We start from the raw sequence: 17,500 nt of genomic DNA on the forward strand, positions 1-17,500 counted from the left end.
GCGCAGCTCGTCGTAGCGACTGTACACGTCAGCGGCGTAGTGCGGCACCTCGAACGACATCCGGTCCCAGTAGAACACCTCGGCAAACGTCTTGAGCAGCGACCTGCGGTGCGAGAGGGGGGCGGGGGGGGGGGGGGTCAGGGTCTTGACGTGCGTCATCTGCGTCATCTGGGTCATCTGGGTCATCTCGGTCATCTCAGTCATCTGGGTCATCTCGGTCATCTGGGTCATCTGGTTCATCTGGTTCATCTGGGTCATCTGGTTCATCTGGTTCATCTCAGTCATCTGGGTCATCTCGGTCATCTCAGTCATCTGGGTCATCTCGGTCATCTGGGTCATCTGGTTCATCTGGTTCATCTGGGTCATCTGGGTCATCTGGGTCATCTGGGTCATCTGGTTCATCTGGGTCATCTGGTTCATCTGGTTCATCTCAGTCATCTCGGTCATCTCGGTCATCTGGGTCATCTGGTTCATCTGGTTCATCTGGGTCATCTGGGTCATCTGGGTCATCTCGGTCATCTGGGTCATCTGGTTCATCTGGTTCATCTCAGTCATCTCGGTCATCTCAATCATCTCGGTCATCTCGGTCATCTCGGTCATCTCAATCATATTCTTAGGTTTTTTCAGTAAAGTCAAGCTCTCACTTGATGCAGCTATCGTGCTGTGACGGGTCCACCTGAAGACGGAAGCTTGTGTTGCCTCCGAAACGTCGTGATTTTTATTATATTTTACTTTCATTAATTTTAATTTTTTTTACCTACGTGACTTTACCGAAAAAACCTAAGAATATGAATCATTGCAGTCACGAAAGCTTCAAATCTAGCATCTCAATCATCTGGGTCATCTGAGTCATCTGGGTCATCTCGGTCATCTGGGTCATCTGGGTCATCTGGGTCATCTCGGTCATTGGTGTTGGACCAGATGACACCCAAAAGGCTTACAACTCAAAAAACACCAATGGAGACTAGGCTCTAAGGAAAGCTGTCTCAGGTGTGCACCAATCAACTTCAAGGACAGTGCATATCATTATCATCATCAGAGTTGTTTCTTTTGTTTGCATTTTGACTACTTGTGTTGTGGTTATTGCAAACATGATGCCTTGTATAAAGGTGTCAGTTTTTGTACCAGTTGAAAGGGTTAAAACCTACTATTACATTTTGCCACTGGTAAAGGAGGTCTCATAGTGTAAATGCTTTACCCCGAGCTCTCAATACTCTGATAGTGCGCTGCCTTTGAGTTGTACGCCTTTTGGCGTCATCTGGTCCAACACCAATGGAGACTAGGCTCTAAGAAAAGCTGTCTCGGGCGTGGACCAATCAACTTCAAGGACAGTGCATATCATTATCATCATCAGAGTTGTTTCTTTTGTTTGCATTTTGACTACTTGTGTTGTGGTTATTGCAAACATGATGCCTTGTATAAAGGTGTCAGTTTTTGTACCAGTTGAAAGGGTTAAAACCTACTATTACATTTTGCCACTGGTAAAGGAGGTCTCATAGTGTAAATGCTTTACCCCGAGCTCTCAATACTCTGATAGTGCGCTGCCTTTGAGTTGTACGCCTTTTGGCGTCATCTGGTCCAACACCAATGGAGACTAGGCTCTAAGAAAAGCTGTCTCGGGTGTGCACCAATCAACTTCAAGGACAGTGCATATCATTATCATCATCAGAGTTGTTTCTTTTGTTTCCATTTTGACTGCTTGTGTTGTGGTTATTGCAAACATGATGCCTTGTATAAAGGTGTCAGTTTTGTACCAGTTGCAAGGGTAAAAACCTACTACTATATTTTGCCACTGGTAAAGGAGATGTCTCATAGTGTCAAATTTAAAGTAGTTGATTTATTGACCGACCCACTCACCACCGCATCACCGCAACCCACCCACCCACCCACCTGCTCCTACCACCTTCCCCCAATTAGCGCCGCTCGCTCTCCCGACGCCGAGAAGGAGCCAACGCGCTCGCTTAATTACGGGCGGCAGACGCTCGACTACGAGCGATAACAAACAACAGCAACAACACACAACAACAACAAACAAACAAGGACGGGCAGGGAATTACATTTTTTTTTGGGGGGGGGGGATGGAGGAGGCTCGTGGCGATTGGAAAGTTTGCACGAGTTCAACTACTGGTCACGGATGCGATTTGGAGTCTGTGTGTGTCTCTCTCTCATCATCATCATCACGGTGGCTAGGAGATGTTGACTACCTCGCCTGGTACACAGGAGGTCGTGGGCTCGATCTCGACCCTGAGGCCTGCTGTATATTTGGGGTTTGCGTGTCTCTCTCTCTCATCGTCATCATCACGGTGGCTAGGAGAAGTTGACTACCTCGCCTGGTGTACAGGAGGTCGTGGGTTGGAGCACAACCCTGACGACGCCTGCTGCTGCTGTATATTTGGAGTCTGCGTCTCTCTCTCTCATCATTATCATTACGGTGGCTAGATGTTGACTACCTCGTCTGGTACGCAGGAGGTCGTGGGTGGAGGGAGGGGAGGGTGGAGGGAGGGAGTTTGTATCCGTCAGACCTGGCAGACGGCCCTCATGAGGGAGAGACATTTCCCGGTGGTTCGAATCCATCGGCCGCCCTCCTACTTTATGCTTTTTGTTGTTGTTGTTGCCAGTCTGTAAGTTTGTACCGGTGGGCAAAAGGCCTCCCACTGTTGTATTCGCGTCTTAATTGCTTTTGACTTGCGGGGAGAGACACACAAAACAGACCCACAGATTCATACAGAGACCCACAGACTCACACACAGAGACCCACAGAGACCCACAGAGACCCACAGACTCACACACAGAGACCCACAGACTCACACAAAGAGACCCACAGACTCACACAGAGACCCACAGACTCACACACAAAGACCCACAGAGACACACAGAGACCCACAGACTCACACACAAAGACCCACAGACTCACACAGAGACCCACCGACTCCCACACAAAGACCCACAGAGACTCACAGAGACCCACAGAGACCCACAGACTCACACAGAGACGCACAGACTCGCACACAGAGACCCACAGACTCACACAGAGACCCACAGACTCACACAGAGACCCACAGACTCACACACAAAGACCCACAGACTCACACAGAGACCCACAGACTCCCACACAAAGACCCACAGAGACTCACAGAGACCCAAAGAGACGCAGAGAGACCCACAGACTCACACACAGAGACCCACAGAGACTCACATAGACCCACAGAGACCCACAGAGACCCACAAAGACTCACAGAGACTCACAGAGACCCACAGACTCACACACAGAGACTCACAGAGACTCAGAGACCCACAGAGATGCATAGAAACCCACAGAGACTCACAGAGACCCACGGACTCACACATAGAGACCCACAGACTCACACACATACACAAACAGAGACTCATAGAGACCCACAGAGACCCACATACACCCACAGAGACCCACAGAGACCCACATACACCCACAGAGACCCACAGACACCCACAGACTTACACACATACACCCACAGAGACTCATAAAGACCCACAGAGACCCACAGACTCACACACAGAGACCCACAGACTCACACACAGAGACCCACAGACACCCACAGACTCACACACAGAGAGATCCACAGACACCCACAGACTCACACAAAGAGACCCACAGACTCACACACAGACACCCACAGAGACCCACAGAGACTCACAGACACCCACAGACTCACATACACAGACCCACACACACCCACAGAGACTCACAGAGACTCACAGAGACCCACAGACTCACACACAGAGACCCACAGAGAACCACAGAAACTCACAGAGACCCACAGAGACACACAGAGACAACAACAACAACAACCGCCATTCGCCACTAAGTGGCGGTGACGTCACCACGATGCTTGTGCCAGGCCAAGTGCACCTTGAGGCCACGTGAAGTGTCGAACGCCCGCTGGCAGGAGGTCACGGGGCAGACCCAGCAGGTGCCACGGGTCGACTGACCGAGATGACCGAGATGACTGGCTGATGCACCACCTGTGCCCCCTACTGTACCAACTTGCTGTGCTTTAGCCACCCGGCGCTCCGCTCGTTGTTGTGAGCGTCGCTCCTCCGCCCTCCGTTGTTGTTGGAGGGCGACTGCCTCCAACTGCCCAGTAGCGTCCTTCACGAGCCTCCTCCACTGAGGCCGATCTTGACACCGCTGGTACCAGTCATCGGCAAGTCCACTCAGCTCCACGTCCTCCTGTACCACATCACTCCATCTCTTCTCCAGCCCGTGCCGCGCCCGTCTAGCCCCCTCGATCCGGCCGAACAAAAGCTGTTTAGGCATGCGGTGGCTGGGCATGCGGGCTACATGACCCAGCCAAAGCAGCCTTGCCTGCCGGAGGAGCTCACTGATGGGACTTTGCCCAGATCTTTCAAGGATTTGTGAGCTCCTCACACAATCCAGCCTGGTTAAACCCAGGATGGATCGTAGGCAGGCCAGCCTAAATGTTTCCAACCGGCGAAGATGCTCCACTAGGGGGGTCCACGTTTCGCAAGCGTAGAGAAGGGAGGGAATGACCGTGGCCGAGAAGACCTGAAGCTTCGTGCGGAGCGACAGACCAGGTAGCTTCCACACAGCGTTACGCAACCGATGAAAAGATATTGCCGCTCGACTGATTCGGAGTGAGACCTCTGCTGATAAACTGGAGCCGGTCATAAGCACACTGCCCAGGTATGGGAAACTCTCCACTCTCTCCACAACTGCCCCATCACCAATTGGGAGTAGTGGGGGTGGAGTGTCCAATGGTACAAAATACCCAGGCAGGTGCTTAGTTTTGGTGGGGCTGATGGTAAGGCCCCACCTCTTAGTGGCACGCTCCAGTCTCAGCAGCAGCGTCTCCAACTCCTCTTCTGAATGAGCAGCTATTACCAAATCATCGGCATACATAACGTGGTTGATCAATAGGGAGCCATCCCTTGATCGCACCCGGGCATCGATCAGCCTCCCATTATATCTGTACCAAATGGAAATTCCCCCGGTACAGCTATTGAAGGCTTCACGAACTACGCGGTCAAAATAGATGTTAAATAATGTGGGAGCCAGAGGACATCCCTGTCGCACCCCAAGGTGTACAGGGAAAGGCTCCGACTCCCGGCCACGTAGTTTTACCCGGGCCTGCTCACCATCATGAAGGTCCTTAATGATTGTGAGCAGAGGGTCAGGGACTCCGAAAGCACGAAGAACAACCCAGAGCCCAGTCCTACTGATGGTATCATAGGCCTTGACCAGGTCAATAAAGCAGAGATGTAGGTCTTTTTGGAATTCCCTACACCTCTGCTGTAGCAGACGGACAGAAAATATGGCATCTGTGCAGGACCGCCCTTTCCTGAAACCGCATTGGGGCTCCGCAAGCCTCTCCTCAGCGTGCCTAGCAAGGCGATGTTGAATAATCCTTGCCAGGACCTTACCCGGCACACTGAGGAGTGAGATGCCCCTGTAGTTGTTACAGTCGGTACGGTCCCCCTTCTTAAAGAGGGGAACCACCAGGGCATCCTTCCAGTCCTGCGGAACCCGTCCAGTGGTCCAGACTGTTGTTATGATGTCATATAGGGCAGTCTGTGCACAAACGCCACCCTCCCTCAGCATTTCGCTTGGGAGATCATCTCTGCCCGATGCCTTCACACACCACACACACACCACCCCACACACCCACACCACCCCACACACACGCACTGGCAGGCACCCCCAGGGCATGTCCTGCCACCCTAAACACACACACCACCACACACACACACACCACCCTACACACACCACCACACACACACCCTACACACACCACCACACACACACCACCACACACACCACCCTACCCACACCACCCTACACACACACACACATCACCCTACACACACCACCACACACACACCACCCTACACACACCACCCTATCCACACCACCCTACACACACACACACATCACCCTACACACTCCACCACACACACACACCACCCTACCCACACCACCCCACACACACGCACTGGCAGGCACCCCCAGGGCATACCCTGCCACCCTACACACACCACCCTACACACACACCACCACACACACACACCACCACACACACACACCACCCTCTACACACACACCCTACACACACACACACACCCCACCCTACCCCCACACACACACCACCCAACACACACACACACCACCACACACACACACCACCCTACACAAACACACCACCCTACACACACCACCACACACACCCCACACACACCACCCTACACACACACCTACACACACCACCCCACACACACATCGCCCTACACACACCACCACACACACACCTACACACACCACCCTACACACACACACCTACACACACCACCCTACACACACACCTACACACACCACCACACACACCTACACACACCACCCCACACACACACCTACACACACCACCACACACACACCTACACACACCACCCTACACACACACCTACACACACCACCACACACACACCTACACACACCACCCCACACACACACCTACACACACCACCACACACACACCTACACACACCACCACACACACACCTACACACACCACCACACACACACCTACACACACCACCCTACACACACACACCTACACACACCACCCTACACACACACCTACACACACCACCACACACACACCTACACACACCACCCCACACACACGCACTGGCAGGCACCCCCAGGGAATGCCCTGCCACCCTAAACCCGTCGTGGCACCAGGTTCACACGCATCGGATCGCCCTCAATACTTCCTCAACAGCTGGAACCTCAGCCAGCCACTCACAGGGGGTGACCTCTTCCAATATTTGAGGCACCGCAGCCTCAGCAGGGTTATCACCACTTTGTGCCATGATGTTTTCCTGGCTGAGAGAATTTCCCTCCCCCAGGACCTCACAGAAATGCTCAGCAAATCTGCAAACCTGTTCCTGGGGGTCGGAGATTGGATCACCGTTTTTTCCTCTAATGATGGTAATAGGTGTGGCGCTGCAGGTTACTTTTTTGATGGAGTTAAATAGTGATTTGTGATCACGGGCCACTGAGGCAGACTCCATCTCCTCAGCAACCCGCGACCACCACCCATCCTTACAAGCGCCTTACGGCTCTCCGAACTTCCGAGCGAAGGCTGCGGTAAACCTCCTCATTCTCTGACGTGGGATGCTGTAGGCGATGAGAGTGGGCCTGTCGCTTTTTCTCAATTAACCTGAACACCTCCTCTGTCAGCCAGGGTTTCTGGGGAGGTCTGGACCGCGTACCCAAAGCAGCCATTGCAGCTGCATGAGTCACAGTCTTAAACCTCGCCCATTTACCCTCGACATCAGGTGGAGTGGGGGACGATGCCAACCCCAGCTGGAAGCGATGATGAAATTCTCGCTTGCACCTTTCATCAGCTGAGACCAGGCCACTTTTGGTTGGAATGGGATCCTAGGTGTACACCCACCACCGGAGTGGAAGAAAGGCAGGCGCATCTTACAGATGACTAGTCGATGGTCAGAGGGCAGATCAGCTCCACGGTAGGTCCTGGTGTCAAGGACATGGGCTCGCATTCGCTGGTCCGTCACTATGTAGTCCAGCAGATGCTCTTGCTTAGACCCGGCATGTATCCATGATGTTGTGTGGATGCGCCGATGCCGGAAGAGCGTGTTGGTAATTACAAGCCCATGGGCTGCACAAAAATCTAGCAGCCTCCTACCGTTATTATTGAGCTGATCTGGCCCATGCCTTCCAATCACTCCAGACCAGGTACCAGCATCATGACCAACTCGGGCATTGAAGTCACCCAACAAGATGACTCTGTCCCGAGTGGCCACTTTAGCCAGCACCTGTGACAGGAGGTCATAGAAAGCGTCTGACTCATCGGCTTTGCTTGCATCCCTCCACGGATGTTCATCTTCGGTGGGGGCATAAGTAACCACGACCACCACTCCTCGCCTCTGGTTGATGGGAAGGCGAGCCCAAAGTATCCTGGGGCTTACAGCTTCCCACACCTCACCGCCACGCTCCCACGCCCCCTTCATTCTTTTGTTCAGAAGAAGAGCCACACCCTGTTGTTTGGCAGTCTCCTGCCCCGAGTAGAGGACTGTCCACCCCTCATGGTGGCAGGAGCCAGAGCCGGTCCACCGGACCTCCTGAATGCCACAGAGATCCAGGCGGTACAGGTCCAGCTCCCGACAGAGGAGTGGCAGTCTCTCCTCCGCAGTGAGCGTTCGAACATTCCACGTGGCCATCCGCAATGGTTTTTTGTTGTTTCTGGAGGAGCCCCGAGGGTGAAAATTCAATCTCCTGGCTCCGCCAAATGGGGTTTGGCCAGGAGACGTCATAAAAGCCTGACCCCCCGGGGCCTCCGGCACACACCCACATACACCCACACACACCCACAGACTCACACACAGCGACCAATAAACTCACACACAGAGACCCACAGAGACCCACAGACTCACACACAGACACCCACAGAGACTAACAGACTCACACACAGACACCCACAGAGACTCACAGAGACCCACAGACTCACACACAGAGACCCACAGAGGCTCACAGACTCACACACATACACCCACAGAAACCCACAGAGACCCACACAGACTCACACAGACACCCACAGACACACACAGACTCACACACAGAGACCCACAGAGACACCCACACACACCCACAGCCACACACACCCACACACACACACAAAACCCCACAGCCACCCACCCACACCCACGCACACCTGTCGAAGTTGACGTCGATGGTGCCCGGGTGCTCGCGGCTGCGCACCAGCACGGGCACGTCTAGCCGCGCCAGCGCCTGCTTGTCCACGCCGCCCGCCCACTCGCCGTAGTGGCGCCGAACCGCTTCGTCCAGAGCCTGCGCCAGCTGCCGCTGAGCCCCGGACACCTCGTCGCCAACGCCGGAGGGTGGAAGGAAGCTGGCGTCGCGCAAGGCCTGAGGAGCACGCGCGGAGAGAGACGGGCAGAGAGAGAGAGATGTACACAGGGAAGTATAGACTTGTACCGGGACTCATAGACTTACACAGAGACACATAGATTTACACAGAGACACATAGATTTACACAGAGACCCGTAGACTCACACAGAGACCCATAGACTCACACAGAGACCCATAATTTACACAGAGACCCATAAATACACACAGAGACCCATAGACTCACACAGAGACCCAGAGATGTACACAGGGGAACCATAGACTCACACAGAGACGCATAGACTCACACAGAGACCCATAGACTCACACAGAGACCCATAGACTCACACAGAGACCAATAAACTCGCACAGAGACCCATAGACTCACACAGAGACCCATAGACTCACACAAAGACCAATAGACTCACACAGAGACCCATAGACTCACACAGAGACTCACAGACTCACACAGAGACCCATAAACTCGCACAGAGACCCATAGACTCACAACAACGAGCGGAGCGCCGGGTGGCTAAAGCACAGCAAGTTGGTACAGTAGGGGGCACAGGTGGTGCATCAGCCAGTCATCTCGGTCATCTCAGTCAGTCGACCTGTGGCACCTGCTGGGTCTGCCCCGTGACCTCCTGCTAGCGGGCGTTCGACACTTCACGTGGTAGCCTCAAGGTGCACATAGCCTGGCACAAGCGTCGTGGTGACGTCACTGCCACTTAGTGGCGAATGGCGGTTGTTGTTGTTGTTGTGTGTAGCCTCTAACAGGCTGTCGGGGCAAGTGCTGTGAGTAGCAGCAGCTATGAACACACAAAGACAAAGATCCCCCGTGTAGCCTCTAACAGACTGTTGGGGCAAGTGCTGAGAGTATCAGCAGCAGCTATGAACACACAAAGACAAATATCCCCCGTGTAGCCTCTAACAGGCTGTAGGGGCAAGTGCTGTGAGTAGCAGCAGCTATGAACACACACAGAGACAAAGATCCCCCGTGTAGCCTCTAACAGACCGTAGGGGCAAGTGATGTGAGTAGCAGCAGCAGCTATGAACACACAGAGACAAAGATCCCCCGTGTAGCCTCTAACAGGCTGTAGGGGCAAGTGCTGTAAGTATCAGCAGCTCTGAACACACACAGACAAAGATCCCCCGTGTAGCCTCTAACAGACCGTAGGGGCAAGTGATGTGAGTAGCAGCAGCAGCTATGAACACACAGAGACAAAGATCCCCCGTGTAGCCTCTAACAGGCTGTAGGGGCAAGTGCTGTAAGTATCAGCAGCTCTGAACACACACAGACAAAGATCCCCCGTGTAGCCTCTAACAGGCTGTAGTGGAAAGTGATGTGAGTAGCAGCAGCAGCTATGAACACACACAGACAAAGATCCCCCGTGTAGCCTCGAACAGGCTGTTGGGGCAAGTGATGTGAGTAGCAGCAGCAGCTATGAACACACACAGACAAAGATCCCCCGTGTAGCCTCTAACAGGCTGTAGTGGCAAGTGATGTGAGTAGCAGCAGCAGCTATGAACACACACAGACAAAGATCCCCCGTGTAGCCTCTAACAGGCTGTTGGGGCAAGTGCTGAGAGTATCAGGTGGGTGGCCAGCCCTCATGGCGGGCATGAGCGTGAGTCGAACTCGGGTCTCGTAGCGTCGCCCTCACCGCTGCGCCACCGCTCCCCGCGACACGCACGCAACACGCTCACCGCCCTCGCTTTAATTGTCAATCAATTCATCTCTTGAGGACATGAAAGATTATCGAGCGAACGTCATCTCCAAGCCATCGATTTCCACGAACCTTTTACCCCCCCCCCACCACCACCTCTCTCTCTTTCTCTCTCTTCCTCGACCCCCACAACTCACCTCCACCACCACCACAACGCCACTCCCTCCCTCTTCTGCCTATGCACGAAAGATTCCCACCCCCCCACCTCCACGTAGCTGGGACCGTCACAGCCAGATTTGCTGCATCAAGTGAGGCAGGGATTCCAAGATTTGCTGCATCAAGTGAGGCAGGGATTCCAAGATTTGCTGCATCAAGTGAGGCAGGGATTCCAAGATTTGCTGAATCAAGTGAGGCAGGGATTCCAAGATTTGCTGCATCAAGTGAGGCAGGGATTCCAAGATTTGCTGCATCAAGTGAGGCAGGGATTCCAAGATTTGCTGCATCAAGTGAGGCAGGGATTCCAAGATTTGCTGTATCGAGTGAGGCAGGGATTCCAAGATTTGCTGTATCAAGTGAGGCAGGGATTCCAAGATTTGCTGTATCAAGTGAGGCAGGGATTCCAAGATTTACTGTATCAAGTGAGGCAGGGATTCCAAGATTTGCTGCATCAGGTGAGGCAGGGATTCCAAGATTTGCGGTATCAAGTGAGGCAGGGATTCCAAGATTTGCTGCATCAAGTGAGGCAGGGATTCCAAGATTTGCGGTATCAAGTGAGGCAGGGATTCCAAGATTTGCTGTATCAAGTGAGGCAGGGATTCCAAGATTTGCTGCATCAAGTGAGGCAGGGATTCCAAGATTTGCTGTATCGAGTGAGGCAGGGATTCCAAGATTTGCTGTATCAAGTGAGGCAGGGATTCCAAGATTTGCTGTATCAAGTGAGGCAGGGATTCCAAGATTTGCTGCATCAGGTGAGGCAGGGATTCCAAGATTTGCTGCATCAAGTGAGGCAGGGATTCCAAGATTTGCGGTATCAAGTGAGGCAGGGATTCCAAGATTTGCGGTATCAAGTGAGGCAGGGATTCCAAGATTTGCTGTATCAAGTGAGGCAGGGATTCCAAGATTTGCGGTATCAAGTGAGGCAGGGATTCCAAGATTTGCGGTATCAAGTGAGGCAGGGATTCCAAGATTTGCTGTATCAAGTGAGGCAGGGATTCCAAGATTTGCTGCATCAAGTGAGGCAGGGATTCCAAGATTTGCTGTATCAAGTGAGGCAGGGATTCCAAGATTTGCTGTATCAAGTGAGGCAGGGATTCCAAGATTTGCTGTATCAAGTGAGGCAGGGATTCCAAGATTTGCGGTATCAAGTGAGGCAGGGATTCCAAGATTTGCTGTATCAAGTGAGGCAGGGATTCCAAGATTTGCTGCATCAAGTGAGGCAGGGATTCCAAGATTTGCTGTATCGAGTGAGGCAGGGATTCCAAGATTTGCTGTATCAAGTGAGGCAGGGATTCCAAGATTTGCTGTATCAAGTGAGGCAGGGATTCCAAGATTTGCTGCATCAGGTGAGGCAGGGATTCCAAGATTTGCTGCATCAAGTGAGGCAGGGATTCCAAGATTTGCGGTATCAAGTGAGGCAGGGATTCCAAGATTTGCGGTATCAAGTGAGGCAGGGATTCCAAGATTTGCTGTATCAAGTGAGGCAGGGATTCCAAGATTTGCGGTATCAAGTGAGGCAGGGATTCCAAGATTTGCGGTATCAAGTGAGGCAGGGATTCCAAGATTTGCTGTATCAAGTGAGGCAGGGATTCCAAGATTTGCTGCATCAAGTGAGGCAGGGATTCCAAGATTTGCGGTATCAAGTGAGGCAGGGATTCCAAGATTTGCTGCATCAAGTGAGGCAGGGATTCCAAGATTTGCGGTATCAAGTGAGGCAGGGATTCCAAGATTTGCTGCATCAGGTGAGGCAGGGATTCCAAGATTTGCTGTATCAAGTGAGGCAGGGATTCCAAGATTTGCTGCATCAAGTGAGGCAGGGATTCCAAGATTTGCGGTATCAAGTGAGGCAGGGATTCCAAGATTTGCTGTATCAAGTGAGGCAGGGATTCCAAGATTTGCTGTATCAAGTGAGGCAGGGATTCCAAGATTTGCTGTATCAAGTGAGGCAGGGATTCCAAGATTTGCTGTATCAAGTGAGGCAGGGATTCCAAGATTTGCTGCATCAAGTGAGGCAGGGATTCCAAGATTTGCTGTATCAAGTGAGGCAGGGATTCCAAGATTTGCTGTATCAAGTGAGGCAGGGATTCCAAGATTTGCTGTATCAAGTGAGGCAGGGATTCCAAGATTTGCGGTATCAAGTGAGGCAGGGATTCCAAGATTTGCGGTATCAAGTGAGGCAGGGATTCCAAGATTTGCGGTATCAAGTGAGGCAGGGATTCCACTTGATGCAGCAAATCTGGCTGTGACGGTCCCACCTGATGACGGAGACTTGTGTTGCCACCGAAACGTCGTCGTGATTTTTATTATTTTATTTTTTATTAATTTTAATTTCATTTTTTTCACCCGCGTGACTTCACCGAAAAAACTAACAGTACGAATCTTTGCAGTCACGAAAGCTTCAAATCTAGAGGCAATAAAATTGGTTTAAAAATTCAAAAGTCTCTCTTCCCCTCTGGGTCTCCCTCTCGCTCTCTCCAAGTCAAATTCTATCTCTCCATCTCTCTCCCTGTGTCTCTCTCTGTCTCTCTCTCTATCGCTCTCTCACGAGTGAAGTGGGGAGGGAGGAGGGATTACGCCCGTGCCGCTCCGATGGGCACGGCAAAGTTCGTGAGCGTTCCAGCGGCCTCCGTCGATCGGGTGGAGGGGGTGGTGGCAGCGCTGACGTGTGTATACACGTGTGTGAGTCGATGGGTGTGTGTGTGAGTCGATGGGTGTGTGTGTGTGTGAGTCTGTGTGTGTGTGTCTATGGGTGTGTGTGTGTGTGAGTCTATGGGTGTGTGTGTGTGAGTCGATGGGTGTGTGTGTGTGTGTGTGAGTCGGTGTGTGTGTTTATGGGTGTGTGTGTGTGTGAGTCTATGGGTGTGTGTGTGTGAGTCGATGGGTGTGTGTGTGTGTGTGTCGATGGGTGTGTGTGTGTGTGAGTCGGTGTGTGTGTTTATGGGTGTGTGTGTGTGAGAGTCTATGGGTGTGTGTGTGTGAGTCGATGGGTGTGTGTGTGTGTGTGTGTCGATGGGTGTGTGTGTGAGTCGGTGTGTGTGTTTATGGGTGTGTGTGTGTGTGAGTCTATGGGTGTGTGTGTGTGTGAGTCTATGGGGGTGTGAGTCGATGGGTGTGTGTGTGTGAGTCTATGGGTGTGTGTGTGTGAGTGTCTATGGTTGTCTGTGTGTGTGAGTCTCTGGGTGTGTGTGTGTGTGAGTCTAAGGCTGTGTGTGAGTCTATGGTTGTGTGTGTGAGTCTCTGGGTGTGTGTGTGTGTGAGTCGATGGGTGTGTGTGTGTGTGATTCTAAGGCTGTGTGTGAGTCTATGGTTGTGTGTGTGTGAGTGTCTATGGTTGTCTGTGTGTGTGAGTCTATGGGTGTGTGTGTGTGTGTGAGTCTAAGGCTGTGTGTGAGGCTCTGGTTGTGTGTGTGTGTGAGTCTATGGGTGTGTGTGTGTCTATGGGTGTCTGTGTAAGTCTATGGGTGTGTGTGTGTGAGTCTATGGGTGTGTGTGTGAGTCTGTGTGTGTGTGTCTATGGGTGTGTGAGTCGATGGGTGTGTGTGTGTGTGTGAGTCTGTGTGTGTGTGTCTATGGGTCTCTGTGTGAGTCTCTGGGTGTGTGTGTGCGAGTCTATGGGTGTGTGTGTGTGAGTCTATGGGTGTGTGTGTGTGAGTCTATGGGTGTGTGTGTCTATGGGTGTCTGTGTAAGTCTATGGGTGTGTGTGTGTGTGAGTCTATGGGTGTGTGTGTGAGTCTGTGTGTGTGTGTGTCTATGGGTGTGTGAGTCGATGGGTGTGTGTGTGTGTGTGAGTCTGTGTGTGTGTGTCTATGGGTCTGTGTGTGCGAGTCTATGGGTGTGTGTGTGCGAGTCTATGGGTGTGTGTGTGCGAGTCGATGGGTGTGTGTGTGTGAGTCGATGGGTGTGTGTGTGTGTGAGTCGGTGTGTGTGTTTATGGGTGTGTGTGTGTGAGTTTATGGGTGTATTTGTCAGTCTATGGGTGTGTGTGTGTGTGAGTCTATGTGTGTGTGTGTGAGTCGGTGTGTGTGTTTATGGGTGTGTGTGTGTGAGTTTATGGGTGTATTTGTCAGTCTATGGATGTGTGTGTGTGTGAGTCTATGTGTGTGTGTGTGAGTCGGTGTGTGTGTTTATGGGTGTGTGTGTGTGAGTCTATGGGTGTATTTGTCAGTCTATGGGTGTGTGTGTGTGTGAGTCTATGGGTGTGTGTGTGAGTCTATGTTTGTGTGCGTGAGTCTCTGAATGTCTGTGTGTGTGAGTCTATGGTTGTGTGCGTGAGTCTATGGGTCTCTGTGTGAGTCTATGTGTGTGTGTGAGTCTACGGGTGTCTGTGTGAGTCTATGGGTCTCTGTGTGTGAGTCTGTGGGTCTCTGTGTGTGAGTCTGTGGGTCTCTGTGTGTCAGTCTGTGGGTCTCTGTGTGTGAGTCTATGGGTGTCTGTGTGTCAGTCTATGGATGTGTGCGTGAGTCTATGGGTGTCTGAGTATACGGATGCATATGTGTGAGTCTATGGGTCTCTGTGTGAGTCTATGGGTCTCTGTGTGAGTCTATGGGTCTCTGTTTAAGTCTATGGGTCTCTGTCTAAGTCTATGGGTCTCTGTGTGAGTGTATGGATGTGTGTGTGAGTCTATGAGTCTCTATGCAAGTCTATGGGTCTATCTATAAGTATATTGGTCTCTGTGGAAATCCATGGGTCTATGGCTCTCTGTGTCGTTGTGTCTATGGGTCTCTGTGTGAGTCTATGGGTCTCTGTCTAAGTTTATGGGTCTCCGTATAAGTATATGGGTCTTTGTGTGAGTCTATGGGTGTCTGTGTGAATCTATGGGTCTATATCTGAATCTATGGGTCTATGTATGAGTCTATGGGTCCCTGCGTGAGTCTATGTCTGAGTCTATGGCCTCTGTATAAGTCTATGGGTCTCTGTGTGAGTCTATGGGTCTCCGTAAAAGTCTATGGGTCTCTGTATGAGTCTATGGGTTTCTGTGTGAGTCTATGGGTCTCTGTCTACGTCTATGGTCTATGTATAAGTCTATGGGTCTATGTGTGCGTCCATGGGTCTCTGCGTGAGTCTATGGGTCTATATCCGAGTCTATGGCCTCTATATAAGTCTATGGGTCTCTGTGTGAGTCTATGGGTCTCTGTGTGAGTATGTGGGTGTCTCTGTGAGTCTATGGCCTCTATATAAGTCTATGGGTCTCTGTGTGAGTCTATGGGTCTCTGTGTGAGTATGTGGGTGTCTCTGTGAGTCTATGGCCTCTATATAAGTCTATGGGTCTCTGTGTGAGTCTATGGGTCTCTGTGTGAGTATGTGGGTGTCTCTGTGAGTCTATGGCCTCTATATAAGTCTATGGGTCTCTGTGTGAGTCTATGGGTCTCTGTGTGAGTCGACGGATCTCCGCCGTACTGCACGGTCAACAGGGAAACGCGCTTCGGCATGCAAACGCCGCCCAGTGTTCACAGGAGGTTTGTGAGCTGGGTGTGCAACTGGTTAGTTCTCGCACGTGCACCTCGTTCCCTGAGTTGACCAAGTCACGGCCCCACCACTCAATCTTTGTGCAACATCAAAGGGTTAGAGAAAGAGAGAGAGGTCGCAGACGCGAGCCTGCCTGTGACTCTCCCACACTCTCTCTCTCTCGTGAACAAAGATGCCCCCACCCACCACCCACCACCACTACTGTGCAGAGGGTCGCAAACGGGTTTTGATTCCTTACCCGTACCCGTACCCGGCCGCACCACGGTCGCAAACGGGTACCTGTACCCGTACCCTACCCGAAATGAGTGACAAACGGTTACCAGTGACTCACGGCCTACCCGTACCCTACCCGTACCCGGCCGGGTACGGGTAGGGTACGGGTATCGGGTACCCGATTGCGACCTCTGGGATGAAGCCATGTTGCAGGCGCGGGTGGGTTGATTCTAGGAACTTGAATTGTGAGAAGAGACAAGACGTTGGGAAATGAGTGACAAACGGTGACTCACCAGTGACTCACGGCCTACCCGTACCCTACCCGTACCCGGCTGGGTACGGGTAGGGTACAGGTATCAGGTACCTGATTGCGACCTCTGGGATGAAGCCATGTTGCAGGCGCGGGTGGGTTGATTCTAGGAACTTGAATTGTGAGAAGAGACAAGACGTTGGGAAATGAGTGACAAACGGTGACTCACCAGTGACTCACGGCCTACCCGTACCCGTACCCGGCCGCACCAGGGTCGCAAACGGGTACCCGTACCCGGCCGGGTACGGGTAGCCGGGTATCGGGTAGGGTACGGGTATCGGGTACCCGGTTGCAACCTCTGCCACCGTGTAGCCTTTAACGGACTGCTGGGGCAAGTGCTGTTCATAGCGAGAAGCAACAGCAGCAGCAGCAGTACTTCTGTAGGCAGGAAAATGTGGCAAAGCGAGGCGGTGTGGGTGGCCAGGTCTACCAAACAAAGATCCCCCGTGTAGCCTTAACAGACTGTAGGGGCAAGTGCTGTTAGCGAGCACCTATGAAGGCCGGAACGGCACACGAGGGGGTGGGTGGCCAGCACCACGCCCGGCCGCCTTTGTCTCCCTAGTGGCGATGTTTACACATCGCACCAGGTACTCATTTGAGGCTGAGTCGACCTAGGGGAGGCCCGGGACCGGTTCAGATATTTTGTCTTTTGTCAACGCGACACTTTTTTTGCTCACTGGCCGTGTCGGGTGGTGGAGGGT

At 52.3% G+C, this 17,500-nt stretch overlaps 1 protein-coding gene across 1 annotated transcript in view; it reads right to left on the reverse strand.

Moving 5' to 3' along the window:
* The window catches only part of LOC133362960 (dynein axonemal heavy chain 2-like), a 24,717-nt gene that overhangs the window by 2,737 nt on the left and 4,480 nt on the right, over positions 1 to 17,500 (reverse strand). The window contains exons 2-3 of the mRNA XM_061581937.1: positions 8,733 to 8,947; positions 5 to 103 (exon numbers count right to left, since the gene is read on the reverse strand). Of these exons, the coding sequence (XP_061437921.1) occupies positions 5 to 103; positions 8,733 to 8,947 (314 nt within the window). The remainder of the gene's footprint in view (positions 1 to 4; positions 104 to 8,732; positions 8,948 to 17,500) is intronic.

The sequence above is a fragment of the Lethenteron reissneri genome, unplaced genomic scaffold, assembly GCF_015708825.2.
Source record: "Lethenteron reissneri isolate LAM-NWPU_2019-01 unplaced genomic scaffold, ASM1570882v1 scaffold_1638, whole genome shotgun sequence".
Taxonomy (NCBI): Eukaryota; Metazoa; Chordata; class Hyperoartia; order Petromyzontiformes; family Petromyzontidae; genus Lethenteron; species Lethenteron reissneri.